Consider the following 22,713-nt stretch of genomic DNA (forward strand, 5'->3'; position numbering starts at 1 on the left):
CGTGATCCGAACCGTGAGTTTTGTGATCCGTTGCACCCCTATTTCAGAGGGATGGGAAATGATATTGCAATATTATTAAAATGTGTGGTATAGATACATAAGAAATGAATTGCTCGAAATATAGGCAGTTTAAAACATGGCAACCGTATTGTCAATTGCGGCAACCAAAAGCTGATGATCAATGATGCCTGGTTGCCAAGCCTGGCAACCACTTTAAAAAGTGAGCGTCGAGCCCTGAAAACTAAGCAAAACTATGTAGGCTGCTGTCTGTTTACTGTATGCTTTAAGAACATCTGCAAACTGTTACAAGGAAACATGTCGTTCAACACAGTTTGACACATACAACTGCTGACAGGGCGGCTTCAGTCTCACTTTGCCAGACCCTCCTCCACACGCTGCGTAAGAGGGTCTGGCTAGTCCACACAGCATTCTGGGATGGGAGAAAAACGTGCTCTGGTTAATTGGCATTTCTGTAAACTAGGGCTGTGAATCGATAAAAAAATGTAATCGAATTAATTACATACTCTGTGATTAATTAATCGAAATTAATCGCATACATAATTAACTGTGCCTGAACCGATACTTTTTAAGAAAGTAAAAAAAGAAAAGAAAAAAGAAGGGTACTAAACAACGGTGACATTAAAGAAGGGCTTGTTTATTGCTAAGGCCATATGGTCAAAATTAAATGATTTGATAATAATCTATAACAATAACAATAACTTATTTCACTAGTAAATTGCTGTTGAACGACAAAAACAACCACCAGATGGGAAAAGGACATTTACAATAACTTCAAATGCACCACGAGGCTGTAGTTTACCAGTTTCGAGAACGCACCGTCTGTGTTGTTTTTCCGACGGCAGCTGCATATCGTTAGCCTAGAAATCTAGACGCGCACCCTGTGGCAGGGCGCTGGCTGGTCAGGCTAGCAGATTGTTACATACCGGTGTTGAATCCTCTACAGTAAAACACAGTCAAACTTTACACGTTTAGCGTTAGCTGTCAGCATTTTAACAGTGTTTAATCCAGCTACTAGCTAGCGGGCGCACGCTTAGCGTGCTGGCTGGTATAGTGTTAACTAGCATCACGTGCATCGGTGTTTGTGTTGCCTGTATCCGTTTCAGAGCATCAGAGAGAAGAGCAGACATATCAGTGGCACCAGATTTCGGTAGCCAGGGTTGGCAGGAAGAAGTAACAAGTAGCTAAATGTTCCAATCAATGATCCAGGCAGCACATTCTCGTCTCCCTCCTTCATTTTACAGTCGAATAGTGGCTAGAATGGCTCCGGGTCAAACGTCAATATGGAATGGATTAATCTGCGTTATTTTTTTTAACGCGTTATTTTTTGTCAGATTAATTAATCGAAATTAACGTGTTATTTTCACAGCCCTACTTTAAACCAATCACAGTCGTCATGGGCGGTGCTAACCTCCGCACGGAGCCGCTGCAAAATAGCCTCAGGAAGGAACTTGTTTTGATGGAACATGTGTACGTTCAAAAGTTGTTAGTCGTGCGAGAGAAATCTCAGATTTAACAGATAGCTACTGTAGCTGTCTCATGCTACGTTTACACGTGGCCGGCTATTTTCATCAACAGACATTTAAAAAAATGTCAAAATAACCATGTACATGTAAACGGGGTATCAATTTCCCCAGCAGAGATCTGAGGTGCAGTTAACCATAGTCCTCATAAATCCACCGGAGTTTAAAATTCCAACATGAAGACAGCGGAAGGAAATCGACATCGGCGAAAAGACATTTCCTGCAGCACCGGAGTAATCCCGGAAGTGGAACGTCGCGTTTAGAGGATCTTTGGTATAGACTAGGGCAGCTCTGATTGAAGCAGATGGGAAGGCAAAGTCAAACCCTAACAGCTGATCCCAGAGCAGCTACCGAGTGGCACACTGGCAATGTGCACATTTTAATTGAAATAAATAAATAAGTTAGTAGGCTAATTATATTTAAAGAATAATAATGAAGAGATATAATCAGATACAATCTACTGGTAATAATAACAACAATATGACATTCATATACATTAAAAATAGAATAAAGTAGTGGCCGGGTTGGCTCAGTGTAGAGCAGGTGCACATAAACATAGAGGTTTATGCCTCGATGCAGAGGTCCAGGGTTCAGATCTGACCTGTGACAATATCCTGCATGTCTTCCCCCTTCCTCACCTAGCTGTCCTATCCATTAAAGGTGGAAAAGCCCCAAAAAAAATCTTTAAAAAAAAAATTAAGTAAAAAGAAAGAGATCCTCTTCATCTGATCCCCTCGCACTCCTCTTCCTCCTCCTGCTCCATATGCTGACATGGTTTTCCTGTTCACACTGGAGGAAGTGATGAGGGAAGTCTGCACAGGCCACAGGACAGCACTGCATGCAGGCAGTACCACAACATCTGGAGCTAAGCTTTCCTTTAACCAATGGAACATGCTACTGCACCATCAAATAATGCGTGTTCTCTTGTCATTTTATAACTATATACTTGGTGTGGCAGTATCAGTCAGTAGGGAGTTGGGTTGGGAACCCAATACGGACCAAATTATGGTGGTGGACTGGTAGCTGGAGGTGCCAGTTTACCTCCTGGGTGAAGCACCGAACCCCCAGCTGCCTGTGGAAAGGCAGCCCCCTCGCTCCATTAGTGCATGTATAAGTACTGAGGTGTGTGTGTGTGTGTGTGTGTGTGTAATTCAGGCCTGTGTGTAATGTGTAAAATAATAACAACAGAGAGAAAAAAATTTAAAGTTGTCATTGCTGTCTAAAGGCTGCGAGGATGACATCATGGTTTGTTTCACCTCGAAGAGCAATAAATCCCCATTTTTATTTTTAATAATGTTGATCATGCTGTGTAGATACACCTTGTGAACATAATACCTCCGAAGTGATGGATGAAAGAAACATCATACATCCTCTATAAAGAAAATAAAAACAAAAAGCTGCATAAAGCTCATCTTGCTAAAGCTACATGGTTTGAAGATATATGAACACAAACATATATATATAGAATGTATACATACATAGATAGATAGATAGATAGATAGATAGATAGATAGATAGATAGATAGATAGATAGATAGATAGATAGATAGATAGATAGATAGATAGATATAGATAGATAGATAGATAGATAGATAGATAGAATTTATACATTACCTTTGTCTCTTGCTAAACATTTGTAACAATGAAATTTCCTGCTGGATGAATAAAGTATCTATCTATCTATCTATTCAATTCAATTCAATTTTATTTATAGTATCAAATCATAACAGAGTTATCTCGAGACACTTTACAGATAGAGTAGGTCTAGACCACACTCTATAAATTCCAAAACCCCAACAATTACAGTAATTCCCTCAAGAGCAAGCATTAGCAGTGGCTGACCTCAGCAGACCCAGACTCTTGGTAGGCGGTGTCTGACGGGGCCGGTTGGGGGTGTGATGAACAGTGGCGATAATAGTCACATTAAAGATAATGGAACAGTGAGTTCGAAGGTCATCGTGGAAGTTCATGCCTATCTATCCATCTATCTATTTATGTATCTATCTATCTATCTATCTATCTATCTATCTATCTATCTATCTATCTATCTATCTATCTATTTATTTATCTATCTATCAACCTAATCTTAGATAAAAAAATTAAATAAAATCAGTTAATGTACAAAGTATTCACAAATGCTGTTTAAATCAAAAATGATTTAGTCCTTATCTGTGGGTCTGTGTCAATTCATTACATTATAATACAATTGGAAAAAAAAGTCTTTATGAGCAAATTTATCAACAAAAACCTTTTTGGGAAATCCACAAATATAGGTGATATAAATCCAAAATGAACCCAATATCCTGAGGAATCACACTGGATTCCTACTACCTGCTTGTGTTGCATTCCAGTAAGGTGGGAAATAGGGATAAGAAATGAAAGGAATTCTCACATTCCCATTTGGAGTCATCTACACATAGAGGTTTTCACTTGGTTTACACATTATCATAGAAAAACACTCCATTTCAACTTGGGAGTCAGATCATCTCATCAGAAATGGCTAAATACATTCACTACAGTTGAAGTGAATGGTATTTTCTTACTCACACCTCATATTGTAGCCCTTGTCTGTAAAGACACCATCTGTGCCTCCTTTTCCAAAAAAAGAGGCTTATATATATATATATAATACAGTATATTTTCTTTTTTAAACTTTTTTTTTAAAGCTATAGTGTGTAGTTTCTGACGCCCCCATGGAATTCACAGTACTGACAACGACACTGCACCCACATGACACAAGCCTTTGATGATAGCGCACCACCCCCACCCATCCTCCACGCAGCGTTTATCAAATCAAGGAGGACACAGAGGATTAAAAAAAACATAGACTCTTCGGAAAACGTCATTATTTTTGGAATTTTGATGTCCTCTTCGTCTCCGAAGATGAACAATGCTGTTGTTCTTCCTCAGCGGTGACGTAAAAAGCATCACTCAAGCTTCTGCGCGCGAATGTCGCCAGAACACACCATTTTGTAAACACAGTCATACTGAGAAATACATTTACTTAGCTTTGTATCAACTTATTTGGCAATGGCTTGAATGTATTGGACGTTCATTGATATAAAATAGTCGCGCATCACAGCTTTAAAGTCAAATTTATGAAAAACAAAGTCAACCCTGTGACATACCACATTTCACTTTGTACATCAGCATCTTGACTTATCATGACAATTCAATTTGTTTTGACTTACAGTAGGAGTCATTTTAAGTTAAAATTGTGAGGTTAATTATGACATTATACATCATTTTTTTAGTATACATTTAAAATGTCAAAATTTCTGCCTTTCCACAAGTAGGCCTACTTCTATTTTCTGTCGTCTTTCTTCTTACAGTTTCATTTTTGTTTTCCAGGCTGATCTGACGCCTCTATCAGCAGGATATCATGTCTGTACACAAAAGCTGTTTGTGCTGTTGTTTTTCTCAGGAGGATAAAGTCTCAGAAATGGGCTTTCCTTATGGGTGCAGACTGACAGCTGAACTAACAGCTTAGAAAGTTCACTCCGTGTAATGGCTAAAAGCACGAGCCAATGCAAGTCCTCCGTAGTTTGGTGTCCTGCACTGCCTGGTTGGAGGATGGAGGGTCTGTGCAGCCTATCTTCCATTCATTCAATCCATCCCATTCAACCTGGTTTATTTCTGTTCATATAGTTTTAAATTACACATTTTACACAGCTGCTTACAAACATACGTATGTATTGCCCAAAAGACATTTCTCCAAATTGAAGAAGCTAAAAAAAATAACATAAAGAATAATAAATTAAAAACATTTTGATAAATCCTTCAAAGAATACTGACTTATTGCTCAATTTTCCTTTATATGAAACTGTATGTCAGTATAACACTACAGAGAGGTGCCATATACAGAGAGGTTTTTGATATAAATGGGGTGTACAGAAAATTTGAAACACCTGTCAGTATAATGCATTGCAGTTCAACAGCACTGTCAACTACCTCCTCCAAAATTATCATATTTGAATCTATCAATTCATTGCAGGACTGTCTGTTACATTAAATCACATTGAACCAATCATCAGTGACTTGTTCTCTGTCCTGACCAATCAGCGCATGCTATAACACATTCGTCCTGATTGACCTCCACAGTCCTCACCTTTCCGCCCCTTTAAATCAGGATTTTTGTAGAATTTCGCCGACTTCAAACTGCAAAGCCAAAACAAGTTACCAAAAGTTAACCACAGTTATACAGGAAGTTACGTCTTCCACCTACATATTAAAAGCGAATTGATGTTAAGCTGGGTGAGAAAACGCGCATGTGGGTGTTAAGAAAATAACTAAATAATTTATTAAATATAAACCGCAATGTTATATTTACCTAAAATAAACTTTATCATAAAATAAAATGCTTTTAAATGTCACACGGTGCATAGCATGTAATAATAAATCGTTTTATTTTTTAATATCTAGCTAAGCCGGAAGTTGTATTTCCGGCTACTGTTACTGGTAACGTTACGCCAAGACAGCTAGTGTCGAGCCATTCAGCTAACTGCTTCATCACTGGCTGCCTCTGTCTTTTCGGGGTCCATTACCAGTTTTAGTTGTAGTGCGACAGTTAAATAGAAAAATGGCTCTGCTAACGCCATTATTCGCTTTCCTGTACCACCTGCCGCAGGTGTACAAGTGGCTGCTGAAGCCCTACTATGTAGCCTCTCTCTTCATGTCTATTGCCTTTCTGGCTATCCGCAAGACCCCTGGCATCTGCGACCATCTGGCTACACAGCGAGAGGACGGCAACTCCTGCGACTTCGACTGGGTCCGTAGAAAATGCTAGAGTCACAAATTCCCTTTTTAATAATCGGTATCGACTAGCTAGCTGGTCAGTGGACACAGTTAGTGGATCGTTGGACAGGCTGACAACAAGGGCTAGCGTTATAGCTAGCTCTAGCTAGCTGGTAGCTGACATTAACGTTAGCTGTTCTTGGCTATAGGGAGATAATGACAGGCCAAACTAACGTTTCGATGGAAATTCATACTGTTTTGCTTATTGGCAAACATGGCTAACGTTCCTCAAGTCACAAAACGTAACGGTAATTCATAACTCACTATAATTAGTGAAGGTTACACTACCGGTCGAAAGTTTGGGGTCACTTAGAAATTTCCATTCCACTCCATTACAGACAGAATACCAGCTGAGATCAGTTGCATTGTTTTTTTGTTTTTTAACCAGGGCAGCAGTTTTCAGATTACATTATGTGCTTACATAATTTCAAAAAGGGTTCTCCAATGTTTTCTCAGTTAGCCTTTTAAAATGATATCAGATTAGTAAACAGAATGTGCCTTTGGACATTGGATGAATGGTTGCTGATAATGGGCAATGTAGATATTGCATTAAAGATCAGCCACTTCTTTCTACAACAGTCGAGAACCCTTTTGCAATTATGTAAGCACGTAACGTAATCTGAAAACTGCTGCCCTGATTTAAAAAAAACAATGCAACTGATCTCAGCTGGTATTCTGTCTGGAATGGAGCGGAATGGAAATTTCTAAGTGACCCCAAACTTTTTAGCGGTAATGTATATAGAAAAATACAGGAATAACTAGTTAGGTTACTTGTTACTCCATTCGGTATTGGTTTAGCTCATGGATGTATAATAAGAACGGTTAAGATAGCTAAATTATTGACCTTCTTCGCTAACGTCAGTAAGCTACAGGACAAGGAGAATCAATGCAGGAGAGTAGAACCAAGTTTTTTCTTATTAAAACATAATTCAAACGTGTATCAAATGTTGCCGAATTTCACAGTGGATCCTTACTGAACTATTAAAAGCAAAATGTCTTAAAACAAGACTGAGTGACAACAAGTCAATGAGCTGACCATGTTTGTGTTCACAGAGGGAGGTAGAGATCCTCATGTTCCTCAGCGCCATCGTCATGATGAAGAACAGACGAGCAAGTGAGTAATCTTCTTTTCTATTTTGTTCAGAATTCATTTTTTCCTGAGCAGCAATACGATACGTCATGTTATAATCCGATGCAGGGATGATGAAGAACCAGTTACAGGAAGTGTATGATACAAGTGGGAGTAATATAGAAAGTTAACACCCACCAAGGGTTGTTTTGAGGTGCTGATTACTGGAGGTAGACTTGAAAATAAAATAAATCCATAAGTATGCATATCTGTATTTATTCCGACGGCGCTTCGGCCCTCAGGCCTTCTTCAAATCAAAAATGGCGCCAGAATGCAACACTTTTTACTTTTTTACAAGTTAAGAGTAAACTAATACACTGGGCCAAACATTACATTGACATGTCATTTAGCTGATGCTTTTATCCAAAGTGACTTACAATTGCTATATATGTCAGAGGTCAGAGGTCACACGCCTCTGGAGCAACTAGGGGTTAAGTGTCTTTCTCAGGGACACATTGGTTGATGTATAGCAGTGGGATTTGAACCCAGATCTCCCACACCAAAGGCATCTGTCATATCAACTGATTCTCAACATGATTCTTTTACTGTCAGATATCGGTCTTTCATGACATCCTCCACTGTGACCGACCTCATCCCCCAAAACCGACACTGGTTGAATCTTAAGCCGTTTTCACATATGACCTCCGGACTATGTCTGAGGAATTAGTTCCTAACATAGTCCGGAGTTTCCCTTTCTCACATGTAGCACACAACAGAAGATTGTTTGTATCAGATGTGTTCTCACTCACTGGAATCGCTCCGTTTGATGTAGACGAGGGCTGGCGCAGGGTACAGCAGACAGGACATGGCGTGCATTACCCTGCGTCATGGAGTAGCTCATAATTTGGTCATAAACAAACGAGTCTCGATTCCTTAAATTTGTCTGGCGATTTTGGAAGTTCCCAAATCTCATCGTCTCTCCAGTTAGACATTTTCGTTGCGGTCTTCATCTATCAATCAATTTTATTTGTCATAATCAAATTGTACAAAGTACAGTTCCAGTGAAATGTGATCCCATCAGCTTCTTCAAATTGTGTATGATTTGTCATAAAGCAGAATGTGTCTGTCAGATTGGCACACAGGAAAAAGAGTCACCGCTGGTTGAATGGCAGTATCGGTGAAAGGACACCACAGCTCCAGACATCCCGCTGGAAACCGACGCAGGCACAGAGGCCACCCAGCTCACTGTCCGATGCCTGTGCCCGCTCTGATGTAGAGATGGGAATGGACACGCAGATGGTCCAACCCATCCACGCATACAGGGCCGAAGCCATAGGTCGTAGCCGATAGCTATTGTCCAGCAATCGTCCTCTCTGTGCCCACTCTGATGAACACAGTTAAAAACCTTGAAAACTTTGACTGGCCATGCTAGCAGAGTCGGCAGGAGACTGGCAAGTTGTTTCCTGATCCTGATGAGGGACTCGTAGCCACGTGCAATCACTGTCCAACGTCAACCATATAAAGGACTAATTACTTATATTTGTAAAATAGACAATTCAGCACAAATTTTGCAGAGCTGACACCCTCTAGAATATGAAATGCAATTATATTTATAATCTAAATATGAATTGTTCATGTAAATCAACCTCCTCCTTTACCCTCGGATATTTGTTTTCTTCCAGTTTTGCGCAAGCAGCAAGACATTTGCATTCTCGCATACAGCTCTGCCGGGTAATGTCGAGATAAGTTCAGGTTTGCAGCGAATGTGTGAAAGCAGCTTTAGAAACGGCACTGCTCATGTTTTTAAATGCAAAACTTTTATGGATTTTGGACACAAGCATGGAATATGTCTCTGTATCTGTTCATATCAGTAACGGTGGAGCAGCATTTGGGCAACATCATCCTGTTCAGCAAAGTGGCCAATGTCATCCTGTTCTTCAGACTGGACATCAGGATGGGACTGCTCTACCTGACACTATGCATAGGTCAGTCAAACCTTTACACACACACACACACACACACACACACACACACACACACACACACACACAGGTTTGTGGCACTATCTTTCTGGGGACCCGTCATTGACATAATGCATTCCCTAGCCCCTTACCCTAACCTTAGCCATCACAACTAAATGCCTAACCTTAACCCTTACCCTAACCTTAACCATCACAACAAAATGCCTAACCTTAACCCTTACCCTCACCCTAACCATAACCTAATTCTATCCCTAATCCTAAAACCAAGTCTTAACCCTCAAACAGCCCTTTAAACTTGTGGGGTCCAGCATTTTGGCCCCACAAAGCTGTTCGGACCCCACAAGTATATTCCTGGTTTTTGGACCCCACGAATATAGTTAAACAAGAACACACACGCACATGCAAACACACCAGCTGGTTCCTGTCTTATGAATCAAATGTCAATAAGCAGGTTTTGATGTGGCATGTCTGGTGACATTGTATGTTTTTGTTATTGTCAACAAATCCCATGTGCAGTCCCATACCAGCTGTGAATGTATCTACAGACAAGTAGTGTGTGGATCAAAGCCTGATATATCTTCTTCCTCTGTGCCAAAGAGTTCCATTGTTGTTAAAACACGTCAATGAGCCACTCTGTTGCACTGGGTGATATGCTCCTTCATCACCATGAACACACACTAGAGTTTATTTTGACCCAGTCCCACATACACCATCCTGCTGCCACAAATACTCCCTAGAGCAGTATTCCTCAAAGAATGGCGGACCAAGCGACCCCTGGTGGTCTGGGAGTAGATTTGGTAAACTATTAGCCTGGGAAAACCCTGACGAGCTAACGGCAAATTTGAGATTTGCACTGCAAGTCCGTCTGGCCAGACTAGCCAGACCTTCCGTCTGGCCATTCAAGCCCATTTCCAATTTTTCCAAATCGAGGCACCAATCTCAACCGTTGAGGCGGGCTTTACACAGCGGCGAGAAGCTTTTTGTTTACATTTAACATGACTGCCACCGAAGCGCGGCGACCCGTTCATGCCGCTGTCGCTGCTACGTCACCCGGATCGTTGGTCTGATTGGTTGAAGGACTATCCATTTGCGCCCAGAGGCATTTGAGCGGCGTCCGTTGGTGACGCCCCTTTGGAAATGGGCTGCGAATGAACCTTCCCCAGACCCACTCTCGGTTACAACTGAGAAGGGTCTGGTGTCAACCAGGCTAGTAAAATATGTTTTTAATTTAAAATTCAAAACAGGGTTTCTCAAACTGTCTGCCAGCAATTCCAAAGACTAACAGTGAGGAGCATGTGCTATTTTAAATATTATAATCAGGGGCCAGCGTGAAAATATTTTTTTTCTACAAATTAATAGCAAAATAGCACATTTACCAGAGTTCCCCAAGTTTTGTGTGGATTCAAGCTGTTAGATAAGGTCGTGGCTGTGTATGGTGTTTGGGGAGTTGATATTCCGTCAATTAATTTATTAGTGAATTTATGCAATATAATGCCATCTTGTGTTGGTTCTTTCAGTGTTTCTGATGATCTGCAAGCCTCCTCTTTACATGGGACCAGAGTACATCAAATACTTCAGCGACAAAACCATTGATGTGAGTACAAATGGAATTTGTAGTAGCAAGTTTGTTCATTACCAAGAGCAAGGATCTGTACAATTTCTTTTTAATCATAAATCAAAATTGTGTGTGTCCAGGATGAGCTGGACAAAGACAGTCGTGTGACATGGATTGTTGAATTTTTCGCCAACTGGTCTCCAGAGTGCCAGTCCTTTGCTTCCGTCTATGCTGATCTTTCTCTCAAGTAAGACTTCATCCACCCATACAGTAAAAGTATAAGTACAGTCAGTGACATTAATGAGTAACTTGGGTCACTTTTTGCGTCTTGTGTTTTCAGGTATAACTGTTCTGGTCTCAAGTTTGGCAAAGTGGACATCGGACGTTATGGAGAAGTTTCCAAAAAGTAAGAAGGATTTGTCTTTGTTTTTTTTATTCTCTTTTGTCTTTAAGAAGTTTGGGTCATAGATTGATGGGCCCGTATGTTGTCAGAGAGGACAGACCAGACGTGAACATTTCATATGGATTTAATCCTGTAGGTACAAGGTGTCTACATCTCCGCTGTCCAAGCAGCTTCCGTCCTTGGTGTTGTTTCAGGGAGGGAAGGAGGTGATGCGGCGCCCCCAGGTGGACAAGAAGGGTAGAGCCGTATCCTGGAGCTTCACTGAGGTCAGACTGCACTTCACATTTGTGACTGTTAAACAGAAAATACAGGTTGTGTGTAGGGTTGGGTGTGTGTTTGTGTGTGTGTGTGTATATATATATATATATATATATATATATATATATATATATATATATATATATATATATTTATATATATATATTTATATATATATATATATATATATATATATATATATAAAATTGACTCCGCCCCACAGGAAGTTGAATTTGAATGACAGGAAGTTGAATTAAATGAATTGCAATTCGAAGAAATTCCACACAGTCACACATCAGAAAGAATGTGTTGAATCTCACATCCATTCAGTGCTAAGAAGGTTACTTTAGAAATTGCTTACTGTTATACGTTACCCATTATAAATGTGGTTTGGATTACTTTATCAATGCAAAGCAATTTACTTTTAATTTGATTTGTAACTAGTTTAATTACACATTTTACCTCAGTAATACAACTAAATACAATTACATTCATTTTGTAATTTAATAACATAATTTCATTACACGTAACTAGTCACTCCTCAACCCTGCATACATTTTGTTCCAAAATATAGATCACTAGATCAAAAGAACAAATATTTCTATTATTCAACAATTGAAAAGAATTGTTTTCTTGATTTACAATAAGTAATAAGTAAAGTGTGCTTGCATGCTTTTAAACACATATCATATCCAGTGTTATTACAAAGTAATGCCATAATATAATCACATTTGGCTGTAAATTAGTAATGTAACACATTAATGTTACTGTTACTGTTGTGTTGTGAGTTGAAGGTGTGTTTAAGCCCTTTATAAGCTATATGCCAGGCTCTTGCTGTGTTGCGCTACAGTAATGAGTTACTATCCATAGAGAATAACATACTTGAAGTAAGGTAATGCATTATGGGGTTAGGGTAAAAGTGAATAATGTGTATTACACATTCTTGAGTAGTGACCCCAACACTGATGATATCAAATATCAGTAGCATAATACCATCAAGAGATGGTTTCAAAATAAAAGACTGTCTGTTAACTTACTTGTAGGTGCCTTTTGAAAGTTGAAGTAGCCTTGATGGAGCCACAGACTGGAGCACGGCAGTGCTTGCATATATATGGCTCTGTGGTTTCCAGGTGTTCTTGTTGGAATTGGTTCTTCAAAATGAACAAGTACAGATGACCTTTTAGGCCTGCTATTATTTTCCATGTCACTGTTATTACATGTGTCAAATCTATAAACATTTATAATCTGAAGTTGTAAGGAACTTCTGAAACTTAAAAAGTCAAGTAAATTTGCCCCCTTTTTTACACTTAAACGTGGAAATTTCGGTACCTGAGACCCGACACCGCATAAGCGGAAGAAGATGGATGGATGGATGGATGGATAGATGGATAGATGAGAGCGTGTAAGCACAAAGCTTATCTGTAATATCTGCATAGTGACAGAGAGCGGAGCTGTGGTGTGTGTGTGCGCGCGTGCACGCACACACACACACACGCACGCACGCACGCACAGAGGTGCGGACGGAGCAGACTCGTCGGCTCTGCAGTTTTGTTGAAGTTACAGTTAGTCACGGAAATGCCGATAAAGTGGTTACAAGTGTGGTTAAAGTTTTTCAAAACTTCACACAGACGTTTGCTGCGATATTATATTAATATCGAGGCGAAAGCGGTCGCGTGGCTGTTGACGTTACACTTCCTGTGAGTCAAGCAGGCACAACGTTGGTTTATCTGTCCTTTCAGCAACAAGGCAATTCAAAGTGCTTTACATGAAACATTAAAGAGCAATTAAAAACGGTCATGATGAAAATAAAACGGGCTAAAAAAGAATAATATAAATACAAGAATAAAAGTTACAGTGAGTAACAAATTAATAATTATTCAATTCAAGGTTGTAGGGCACTTTCAAATTCAAGAATTGAATTGGATTTTAGGAGTCATTCTCATTTCAATTCTGAATTGTGCACAAGCCTGCGCAGCACTGTGGAGGAAGGTCTGGCAATGCGAGACCACTCTGACTGCGGCAGTGGCCATAGTGTCTAGCAAAGTGCAGCTAGACTACTGTGTGTCTTTAGCTGCAGATTGTTGTACATCTCGGTGTTGGAACCCTTTCTAGTGAAATACAGCCACGTGTTAGACTGACACCTAACGTCCGTTTCGGAGCACCAGAGACTACTTAAATGCGTGGGCGTTTCAGTCTAGTAGATCCTGTTGGTTCGGTGCCCAACCCTGACGTGTCTAGTCTTTAACATGTACAACACAGTATTTTCAAAAACGGCAAACCTCCATTTACTCATTCCAACTACTGGTATGCTGTTGTGCTGTGGACATAGTTAACTTAAGAAAGCTGCCCCCAAAACTAAACTAAACAGTTTTAAACGTTTTAGCATTTAAACTGTAAACTGGTATCAGTAACGGCCGCTGTCTCTTCCCCTCCTAGGAGAACATCATCCGAGAGTTCAACCTGAACGAACTCTACCAGAAATCCAAGAAGCTCAACAAGACCAAAGAAGACAAGGTCAGCGAATCCCAGTTCCCGCCGGTCCCCGAGGAGGATGAGCCTGAGCAGCACGGAGCCCACGCAGAGGTGGTGGACTCTGAATCCAAGAAGGACAAATAAGACGGCTCGTATCACTCAGCTTCCAACCCTGGATGAAATGTGTAGGTCCAGGTCAGCTCCTCCTCGTCCTCGTCCTCCTCCTCTTCCTCCTCCGCCTGCTCTCTCATCTTCAAAGTGAATCAGAACAGGGCTGGCGTCGCTGCGGATCATCATGAGATTTTAAAATCGCCGCAGTACTTCTGCCTCCCTTCAGCACCATTTAACCCTAACCCCAGTTAAACCCAAGAATTCAACACCGGTGCATCTACAGTGACCTCAGTCTGTTTTCCCTCTATGAAAGAGCAAAGAGAACAAGTGTATGCTTTAGCAGAGGAGCAAACCGGGACACAGTAATGCAGCTTTTTTTTGGGGGGGTGGGGGGGGTGTAATGCTCAAACCTGGCCCAGTATAATGCTGCAAGGCCTGGAAATGTGCTGTGCAGACCTGCCACGTGCACTGGGTTACGAAGTCTACACCACACATTTCTGATGGTTAAAGCTGTGAAGTCTGAGTGGCTGCTAATTTAGGAGTTCTTAATAATTAACAGTAAGGGATCAGTGAATGTGATGCTACTTTGTTCTAGATTTTTTTTTTTTTTTTTATGCAACTAATTGAATTAGATTAACATAGATTTTTTTTAAATCAGAATAAGTGTATATTTATGTAAACTAAGTTATAACTCAGTGGTACACACAGTCGTTAAGCTGGTGTTTTTGGTTTGTAATGAGATCTACATCATAACATCATGACTAATAGTTCATACTACAGCTTCCCGATTTCATCCCTCACAGACCAAACTACACTCCGTCATTCCATCCATTTCATGTTAATGTGTTGTTATGCATTCCAACTCCCTTTTCGTTTGTTTGTGTGGTATGCAGTGGATGTGCCTCTCCGAGAGACCAACAGTCATTAATGCCGTGGCTAACTTTTCTACCAAATGGGTTGCACTTTTATTTTTCACTATTTCTACGTTGCCCACAAGGTAACCAGTATTATGTTTTTAGAAGCAAGCAGTGCTCAAGGCTTAGCGTCCACTGGCACTCACTGTTTTATAGCTTCTCAACCCCCCCCCACCCCCCCCTGTTGCTTCTGTAACATTGACAGTTTCAGTACAGCTTATTTGAGAGAAAAAAAATACCACGTCCTCAACATTGACATAAACAGAAAAGACAGCAATTCCATTAAGTATTGCAAGCAAGAAGTTGGACTGTCTACCGTCTTGGTCAAGACTACAGTATTACTTCAAATACTACTCCAATAATATTAAATGTGCTCGCTACAGATTGTTGACCGTTACTAATCGGACGTCGTGACCTCAGACTGCATGTTCAACGACAACCGATCTGCCAAATATTTGGCACGATAGTAAAGTTAGTCAGGGGTGACCAAGTTAAAATGTGTCTTGCTCCTTATTTAACACAGTTTTAGATAGAAATATTATAAATGATTTGATCTCCCGTTGCTGCATTCACTAATGGCAACGTCTACTGTAACTTTAGACCCAGGAGGGTTTCCTACGAAGCGATCCTAAAACAGTTGACATGACCTGTTAGATGGATTGCTGTATGATGTTGCACAGACATGCATTGTCTTCAGAGGATGAATCCTACTGACTTTTCATCGAGGGCCATCCTTAGGTCAAATACCTGCAGAACTGATGACATGCAGTTCAGCCTCCGCTGTACTCTGTGTTTACTGCTAATCAGCTAATGTTAGCACGCTAACACGCTAAACTATGATGGTAACCATGGTAGACATTATACCTGCTAAACATTAGCACGTTGCATGATGCATGCTGACGTTAGCCAGAGCTCGTCTGTGGTCTCTTGTCTTTATTTTTTTGTCTTGCAAATGAAATTGTAACAAATATCGATGTATCGGTCAGAAATGATCCGACCCCTCGTATTCATAACAGGTGATCCCAAAGTGGGTCCCGAGGCTGGGGTTGAGAAGCTGGGTCACCTGAATGCACCACAGGTATATTGGATGTGTGAATGCTGGCAGCAGCACAGTTCCATCATTAAGACGGTAGCATGATACTGGTACGTGTGATGGTGTATGTGTGGATCCAGAACTGATTAGACTTTTTTTTTATTATTATTATTTATTCACATTCTGAAGTCATGCTATCAGATGATGTCGAACCATACGCTCATGCACTGCTCATTGTTTGGCTGAATACTGGACACATCTTCTATTCTACAAACCTGTGGTCAGCATCACATTCAAACATCCACTTTTTGAGGCATTTCATTTTCCTGCTTTCTTGCTAACTTTCCTAATGATTTTGAGCTTTTTTTTCCCCACACGTACACTGTAAAAAAAAATTAGCTTTTTGAGTTTATTCTTAATTATTTTATTACTAAAACTGTTTTGTATTGTACGCTTCTTGTGAAATTGATTTGACCTTTTAGTTATGTTGCATTTCTTATGAGCTGCATTCCAAGGCTTATGTATATTGGCTCCTGTACATGGATGGAGACGTCTGCTGAAAGACCTCAGAAGTCAGGCCTGTTTTGTTATTCATGCAATAAAACAATGTGCACGTGAAGCATTTCAATGCAGCCTTCATTCTTCAGATAAATGACTCTTCATCGTTCCTCTGAAACCTTTAAGGCCGTTTTATGCCTCTGTGTCTACGCCGTAGCCCGACGCCGTAGCCCGACGCCGTAGCCCGACGCCGTAGCCCGACGCGCACCTCTTGAAAAATGTAACTAAAGGTCGCGGCCACGCACGTCGCTCGGCCGTGGCTTGCATCGTAATATGAGACTAGATATCGTCTTAGATTTTGGATATCGTCATATCGTGGTATGACATCAGTGTTGTCTCTTTTCTGAACTTACCAGACTGTTCTAGCTCTTCTATTATTTGCCTTTTCCCCGCTTAGACATGATGTCCACATTACTGATGATTATTTATCTAAAATCTAAGTGTGAAGATATTTTGTTAAAGCACCAATTGTCAACGCCAGAATATCGCTGCAATATCGATATCGAGGTATTTGGTCACGAATATCGTGATATCTGATTTTCTCCCTATCGCCCAGCCCTAGGGTTAACTTCTCCTGCTGCAGATGTCCCACCGTGGTCAGAAAGAACAGGGGGACTCTTTGGTTCTCTCACTAGGACTCTAGAGTCGCTACTCGCTCCGAAGACAATCGCCGTGATGCTCTCACTTCTCCCTCGCTCTATCACCCACAACACACACACACACACACACACACACACACACACACACACACACACATGCCGGCTTGAGGCACACACCCTCCGGAAACCATGGAGATCTGCTATGAGTTGTCGAGTTTGCCGTTACGGCCGCAGCCATCCTGGTTGCGGATGTGACGATTTTAGACGAGAGGGAGGAGCCATAGACTGTTGGGCGCTATCTGACTGTGACGTTAGCTGAGAGTTGGCAACGCTGCTTACACTCCACGTTACGCTACACCCAGAGTGATACGTGTATATATCTGAGAGGGCTAGAGAAAGACAGCGTGGCGACACTCCCATTGGACTCCGTCGGACGCTTTTTGCCGCCTACTTCCGGAATATGCAGCCTCGCGTAGTTCCAAACAATCCATTCACGGCGTCGGATATCATTCATTTTCATTGCTGGCCGTCGAGTAACTTCTGAGGTAAGTTGATTAAATAGCTACCTCTTTTGAATTGTCAACTGTCTATATTTTATCAGAGTACTGGGTCTAGAAATAAGGTTGCGTTTGTTTAATTATTCCCTTGAAAGGGCTGTTGGATTACATGTATGAATACAAATTATTCCACACAAAAAATATCAGTAAGTGACATATGACAATTACAAAGTTTAAATATGAAAAATATTAAGGCAAATTTCAAATAAGAGGCGGCTGTAGTCTGCAGACGGTGTGCCAGGGATGGAGAGGCCAAATACATCCATGGCAACCAGCAAGGTGTTTGGCAGTGGACTAGATGTTAGGACCTTAGGTGAGGAAGTCTGCTGTGTTGAAATTGCCTTCTTAGTCTGACTCTTGCTGCCCTTATCACGGCTGTTTACCTTCCTCTCAGCCCTGATGATTGAATCCTTAACCTCAGCCTGATATATGTGGAGGATATTTTTTTGTTAATTAATCACTTATACTATTCCCCCTATTCCTGGCTCTACTTTGTTGCTCTTATTCTTACTTGTTCCCACTTGTTTTTTGTTCCACAAACCTCAGCCTGATATATGTGGAGAGGATTTGTTTTATTAAACACTCAGCATCTCAAACACTAACCCCCAAAACTCCTGGCTCCAGCTTTACATGCTGTATCCTCCTTTGCAGCGTGCAGATGTTAGGCAGTAGAATCTGCATTTGCTGAAGGGCTTTATAACCAGTGGTGCCAGCGGTAAATCTTATTTGTATTGCTTTTTTTTTAATTGTCTCCTTTCCCCACTGTATTCCTTTTTTCTGTACTTGTTCTTGTTGTGTCACTCATTCTTTAATAAAAGAAATGTATTCATCCAAGTGTAATGAGTTGTTATTCTTTAATATATGTGATACTTGGTGTATGGCTTAGTCTTAAAATGATCATGGTTGTGTGGTCAACTCGTGCCTCATCAGAAGAAGAGGGCTGGACACTAAATGCTGAATGGACCGTTGCTGCTCTGCTTTCTCAATCGCTCTCGGACCACGGGGAAGTGAAATCAAGGAAAATACAATAGTCCAGATGTGCAAAAAAGAACATCTCGAATCATCTTTGATTTAAAAAAAGATGTAGTAAGGTTAAGGTTAACCCTTGTGTTGTCCTTCGGGTCCAGTTTATTTTTGACGTTTTTTAGCATTGGCCTGGCGTTGAGCTTCAGGTCCCCGGTGACCCTCGCGTAGCCTAGTATGTGATGTCATTTAACGTGAACTGGCACGGGGGTGGGGGGTCAGAACAAACGCGTTTGGACAGGCTAATACAAAATGTAAATAAACTAAAGTCCCCGTGACATGAAGGACAATACCAGACAGCAGCCTAGTGCTATCATGCTAACACGGACGTGAAGCTTTCCCTCCAAAACTTAAAAACCTATCTATACGTAGCTTTCAGTTGTCACCCTACCACTCCAAATGTAAAACTGACATTTACAAATATGTAATAACAATCAAACAAGTACATGTGTATGTGTTTTTAATTCATATTTACCATTCAATATCGCAATCGCTGCTGTCAGTCCCATAGGAGAACATGACAGCGCTGCGTGTGTTTGGAACTATACAGGCTCGTGACCCCCCCACGACCCCCCCCGCTAGCGAGATTGAGTGTCGCAACTCTTCTATCTCTGTGGCTCTGGCTCCACCCTTTCACCGGCAATCTGGATGCAACTGCTGCTGAAAGCTAGTCTACGTAATTTGAGGTAAGACTGAGCTTCGCTAGGTTTTAAATATATCTTTGTCCCATAGTTACATTACATATAAGACCGGCCGAGAACCGTCAATCACATCATAGCCACACCCTAAAACACCCCCCGCTTTATCGTCAGTTTTAAAATGAACATCATGCTGTGTTGCAGAATCAACTCATTATGAAGATGTTTACTGAGGTGATGAATCCAGTGAGAAGTGGGTCACTTTTAGGGCTGGGCGTATCGATCTAAATATCGATAGTATCGATACCAAGATGAGTATTGGTATCGGATCGATACTGTCGTGATGAGATCGATACTTTTGTTGCAGTTTCACGAGTTCATGCGAGCACAGCGTCTCTCCAATTCTGTGCACAGTGTGCAAACAGCGCACCTCTCTCTCTCTCTCTCTCTCTCTGCCCCTCCCCCTCCCTGCTCTGCCGGAGGCGGAGAGCGGAGAGTCAGAACAGTTATATTCATATTTATACATTGTGGCTTTTGTTTACTTATTTTGCACAACTGACTTTGTTACTTTACTACTGACTTTATTTTTCACAAATATCTGTGTGTAATGGAAGGTATTTTTGGTTGTGTTGTTGGCTTTGTTATATTTATATTTTGTTACTGTATATTATTTTATTATTTCTATACCATTACATTGTTTTATATTGTTCTAGTTAGTAAATAAAAACATTTAGATTTGCCTGTGTTTTATCATAATCATAATCAACTAACTAAAGGCAAAATCACAAAATGATTCAATGATCGTGAGTTACAAGTAAAAAGTATCGGAATCTGTATTGGTATCGGCGATACTAGCCCTGTATTTACTTGGTATCGGATCGATACCAAAATTCCCAGTATCGCCCACCCCTAGTCACTTCTACAGAAACAGACCTCCTTTTGCAATCGCATGTGTCGCCCCCTGCTGGAATTCAGATAGAATGCAGCTTTACGGCACTTCCTCATTTTCAGCACTTTGCTGAACCGGATGCGCCGTCCATTAATATTTACAGTCCGTGAGCCAAAGACAGCAAAGTGAACGGGCTGAAACTGCACGCACTCTCACTGGGAGTGTTGTACAAACTAAGTGTTTTTGGCAAGTTTCAGAGGCCAAAATGTGTTCACATACAACTGAAACTGGTTAGCTGCATTCCACCAGGGCTAATTTATTGTGTGATCTGGGTGAAGAAAGGCCCTTTAACAGCACTAAAAAGAAGGGTGCCAAATCCCTTTCATCTGCTAGAGTACCTACAGAGATACAAGTCTGCCGAGTCAAATTTCTTTAAATCCCTTTAAAGTGAAAAGTGCGACTATATTCCACCTCTTTGTTTTAAGTTTATTATCAACCCTCCAGCCCCGCGCCATATCCATCCACACACACGGCTGCACAGTACACATATTTGTCATGTCATGTTTCCCAGCCCTGTCCTTTACCTTCACCATCTGTTCTGCTAAAACAAGCAAGTGTCCCCAAATCACAGCACTTCTCCCTTTTTGTGATGTCATAGATCAGACACAGGATACTCTTTGTTTAACTCTCTGATGGTACTTCAAGTGTGCTTCATGTATTTTACCATAAGTGGTTAGAATGTGGTCCTGTGTTGTTCCCATTTGTGTCAAAGATTGGATTTAGACAACATGGCCACAGATGAAAACCTATAGGTGACGCTCCAAACAGATTCTAAAAGTCATACTTAGACCTTCCAAAGCACTATGTCACTCACCAACAACTGTTAAAGGTCCCATGGCATGGAAATCTCACTTTATGAGGTTTTTTAACATTAATATGAGTTCCCCCAGCCTGCCTATGGTCCCCCAGTGGCTAGAAATGGTGATAGGTGTAAACTGAGCCCTGGGTATCCTGCTCTGCCTTTGAGAAAATGAAAGCTCAGATGGGCCAATCAGGAATCTTCTCCTTATGAGGTCATAAGGAGCAAGGTTACCTCCCCTTACTCTGCTTTGCCCGCCCAGAGAATTTGGCCCACCCATGAGAGAGAGACATCATGGCTTTCAAACGAGCAAAGTGGCAGTTGGTCAAGGCCACACCCCCACCCTCCACCTTGCCCCCCCCCTCTCCTCCTCAATAGCTACAGACACAGAAATGGCACATCCTAAGGTAAGCTCATTGTGGGACCAAGGCTGAATTTCGGGAAAGCGACTTCAGATACAGTATTAGGGGACCACTAAGGTCTATATAAAAGAGACTTCAGATACAGTATTAGGGGACCACTAAGGTCTATATAAAAGAGACTTCAGATACAGTATTAGGGGACCACTAAGGTCTATATAAAAGAGACTTCAGATACAGTATTAGGGGACCACTAAGGTCTATATAAAAGAGACTTCAGATACAGTATTAGGGGACCACTAAGGCCTATATAAAAGAGACTCCAGATACAGTATTAGGGGACCACTAAGGTCTATATAAAAGAGACTTCAGATACAGTATTAGGGGACCACTAAGGTCTATATAAAAGAGACATCAGATACAGTATTAGGGGACCACTAAGGTCTATATAAAAGAGACTTCAGATACAGTATTAGGGGACCACTGAGGTCTATATAAAAGAGACTTCAGATACAGTATTAGGGGACCACTAAGGCCTATATAAAAGAGACTTCAGATACAGTATTAGGGGACCACTAAGGCCTATATAAAAGAGACTTCAGATACAGTATTAGGGGACCACTAAGGTCTATATAAAAGAGACTTCAGATACAGTATTAGGGGACCACTAAGGTCTATATAAAAGAGACTTCAGATACAGTATTAGGGGACCACTGAGGCCTATATAAAAGAGACTTCAGATACAGTATTAGGGGACCACTGAGGCCTATATGAAAGCATCCAAAAAGCAGCATGTCCTTTAAACTGTTGTTCTTCAATCTGTTGCACCAGTTAGCTATGTTCACTACATCATCACAACTTTTATTTTAAACAATATAACATTTTCTCAGACTGGGAGCCTCATTGATGTTTTAACTTAAAGGTGCTCTAGCGATGTCGCGCGTTTTTTTAGGCCACGGCATTTGTCGTCACATACAGCAAACATCTCCTCTCTATCTGCTAGCTGCCTGTCCCCTGAACACACTGCGGTCTCTGTAGACAGCCCAGGCTCCACAAACGGCAACGAAAACAATCTGCGCCAACCTGCACCACCAAACAT

At 41.0% G+C, this 22,713-nt stretch overlaps 1 protein-coding gene across 1 annotated transcript; it reads left to right on the top strand.

The window, feature by feature from the left end:
• The first annotated feature begins 5,995 nt into the window (after nt 1-5,995).
• Nucleotides 5,996-16,099, top strand: tmx2b (thioredoxin-related transmembrane protein 2b). Its single transcript, XM_039809149.1, has 8 exons — nt 5,996-6,309; nt 7,389-7,449; nt 9,276-9,389; nt 10,904-10,980; nt 11,082-11,188; nt 11,282-11,347; nt 11,481-11,610; nt 14,039-16,099. The coding sequence occupies exons 1-8, from the start codon at nt 6,121-6,123 to the stop codon at nt 14,216-14,218; spliced, it is 924 nt and encodes a 307-aa protein (XP_039665083.1). The 5' UTR covers nt 5,996-6,120; the 3' UTR covers nt 14,219-16,099.
• The last annotated feature ends 6,614 nt before the right edge of the window (nt 16,100-22,713 follow it).

The sequence above is a fragment of the Perca fluviatilis genome, chromosome 1 (genome assembly GCF_010015445.1).
Source record: "Perca fluviatilis chromosome 1, GENO_Pfluv_1.0, whole genome shotgun sequence".
In the NCBI taxonomy this organism is placed as follows: Eukaryota; Metazoa; Chordata; class Actinopteri; order Perciformes; family Percidae; genus Perca; species Perca fluviatilis.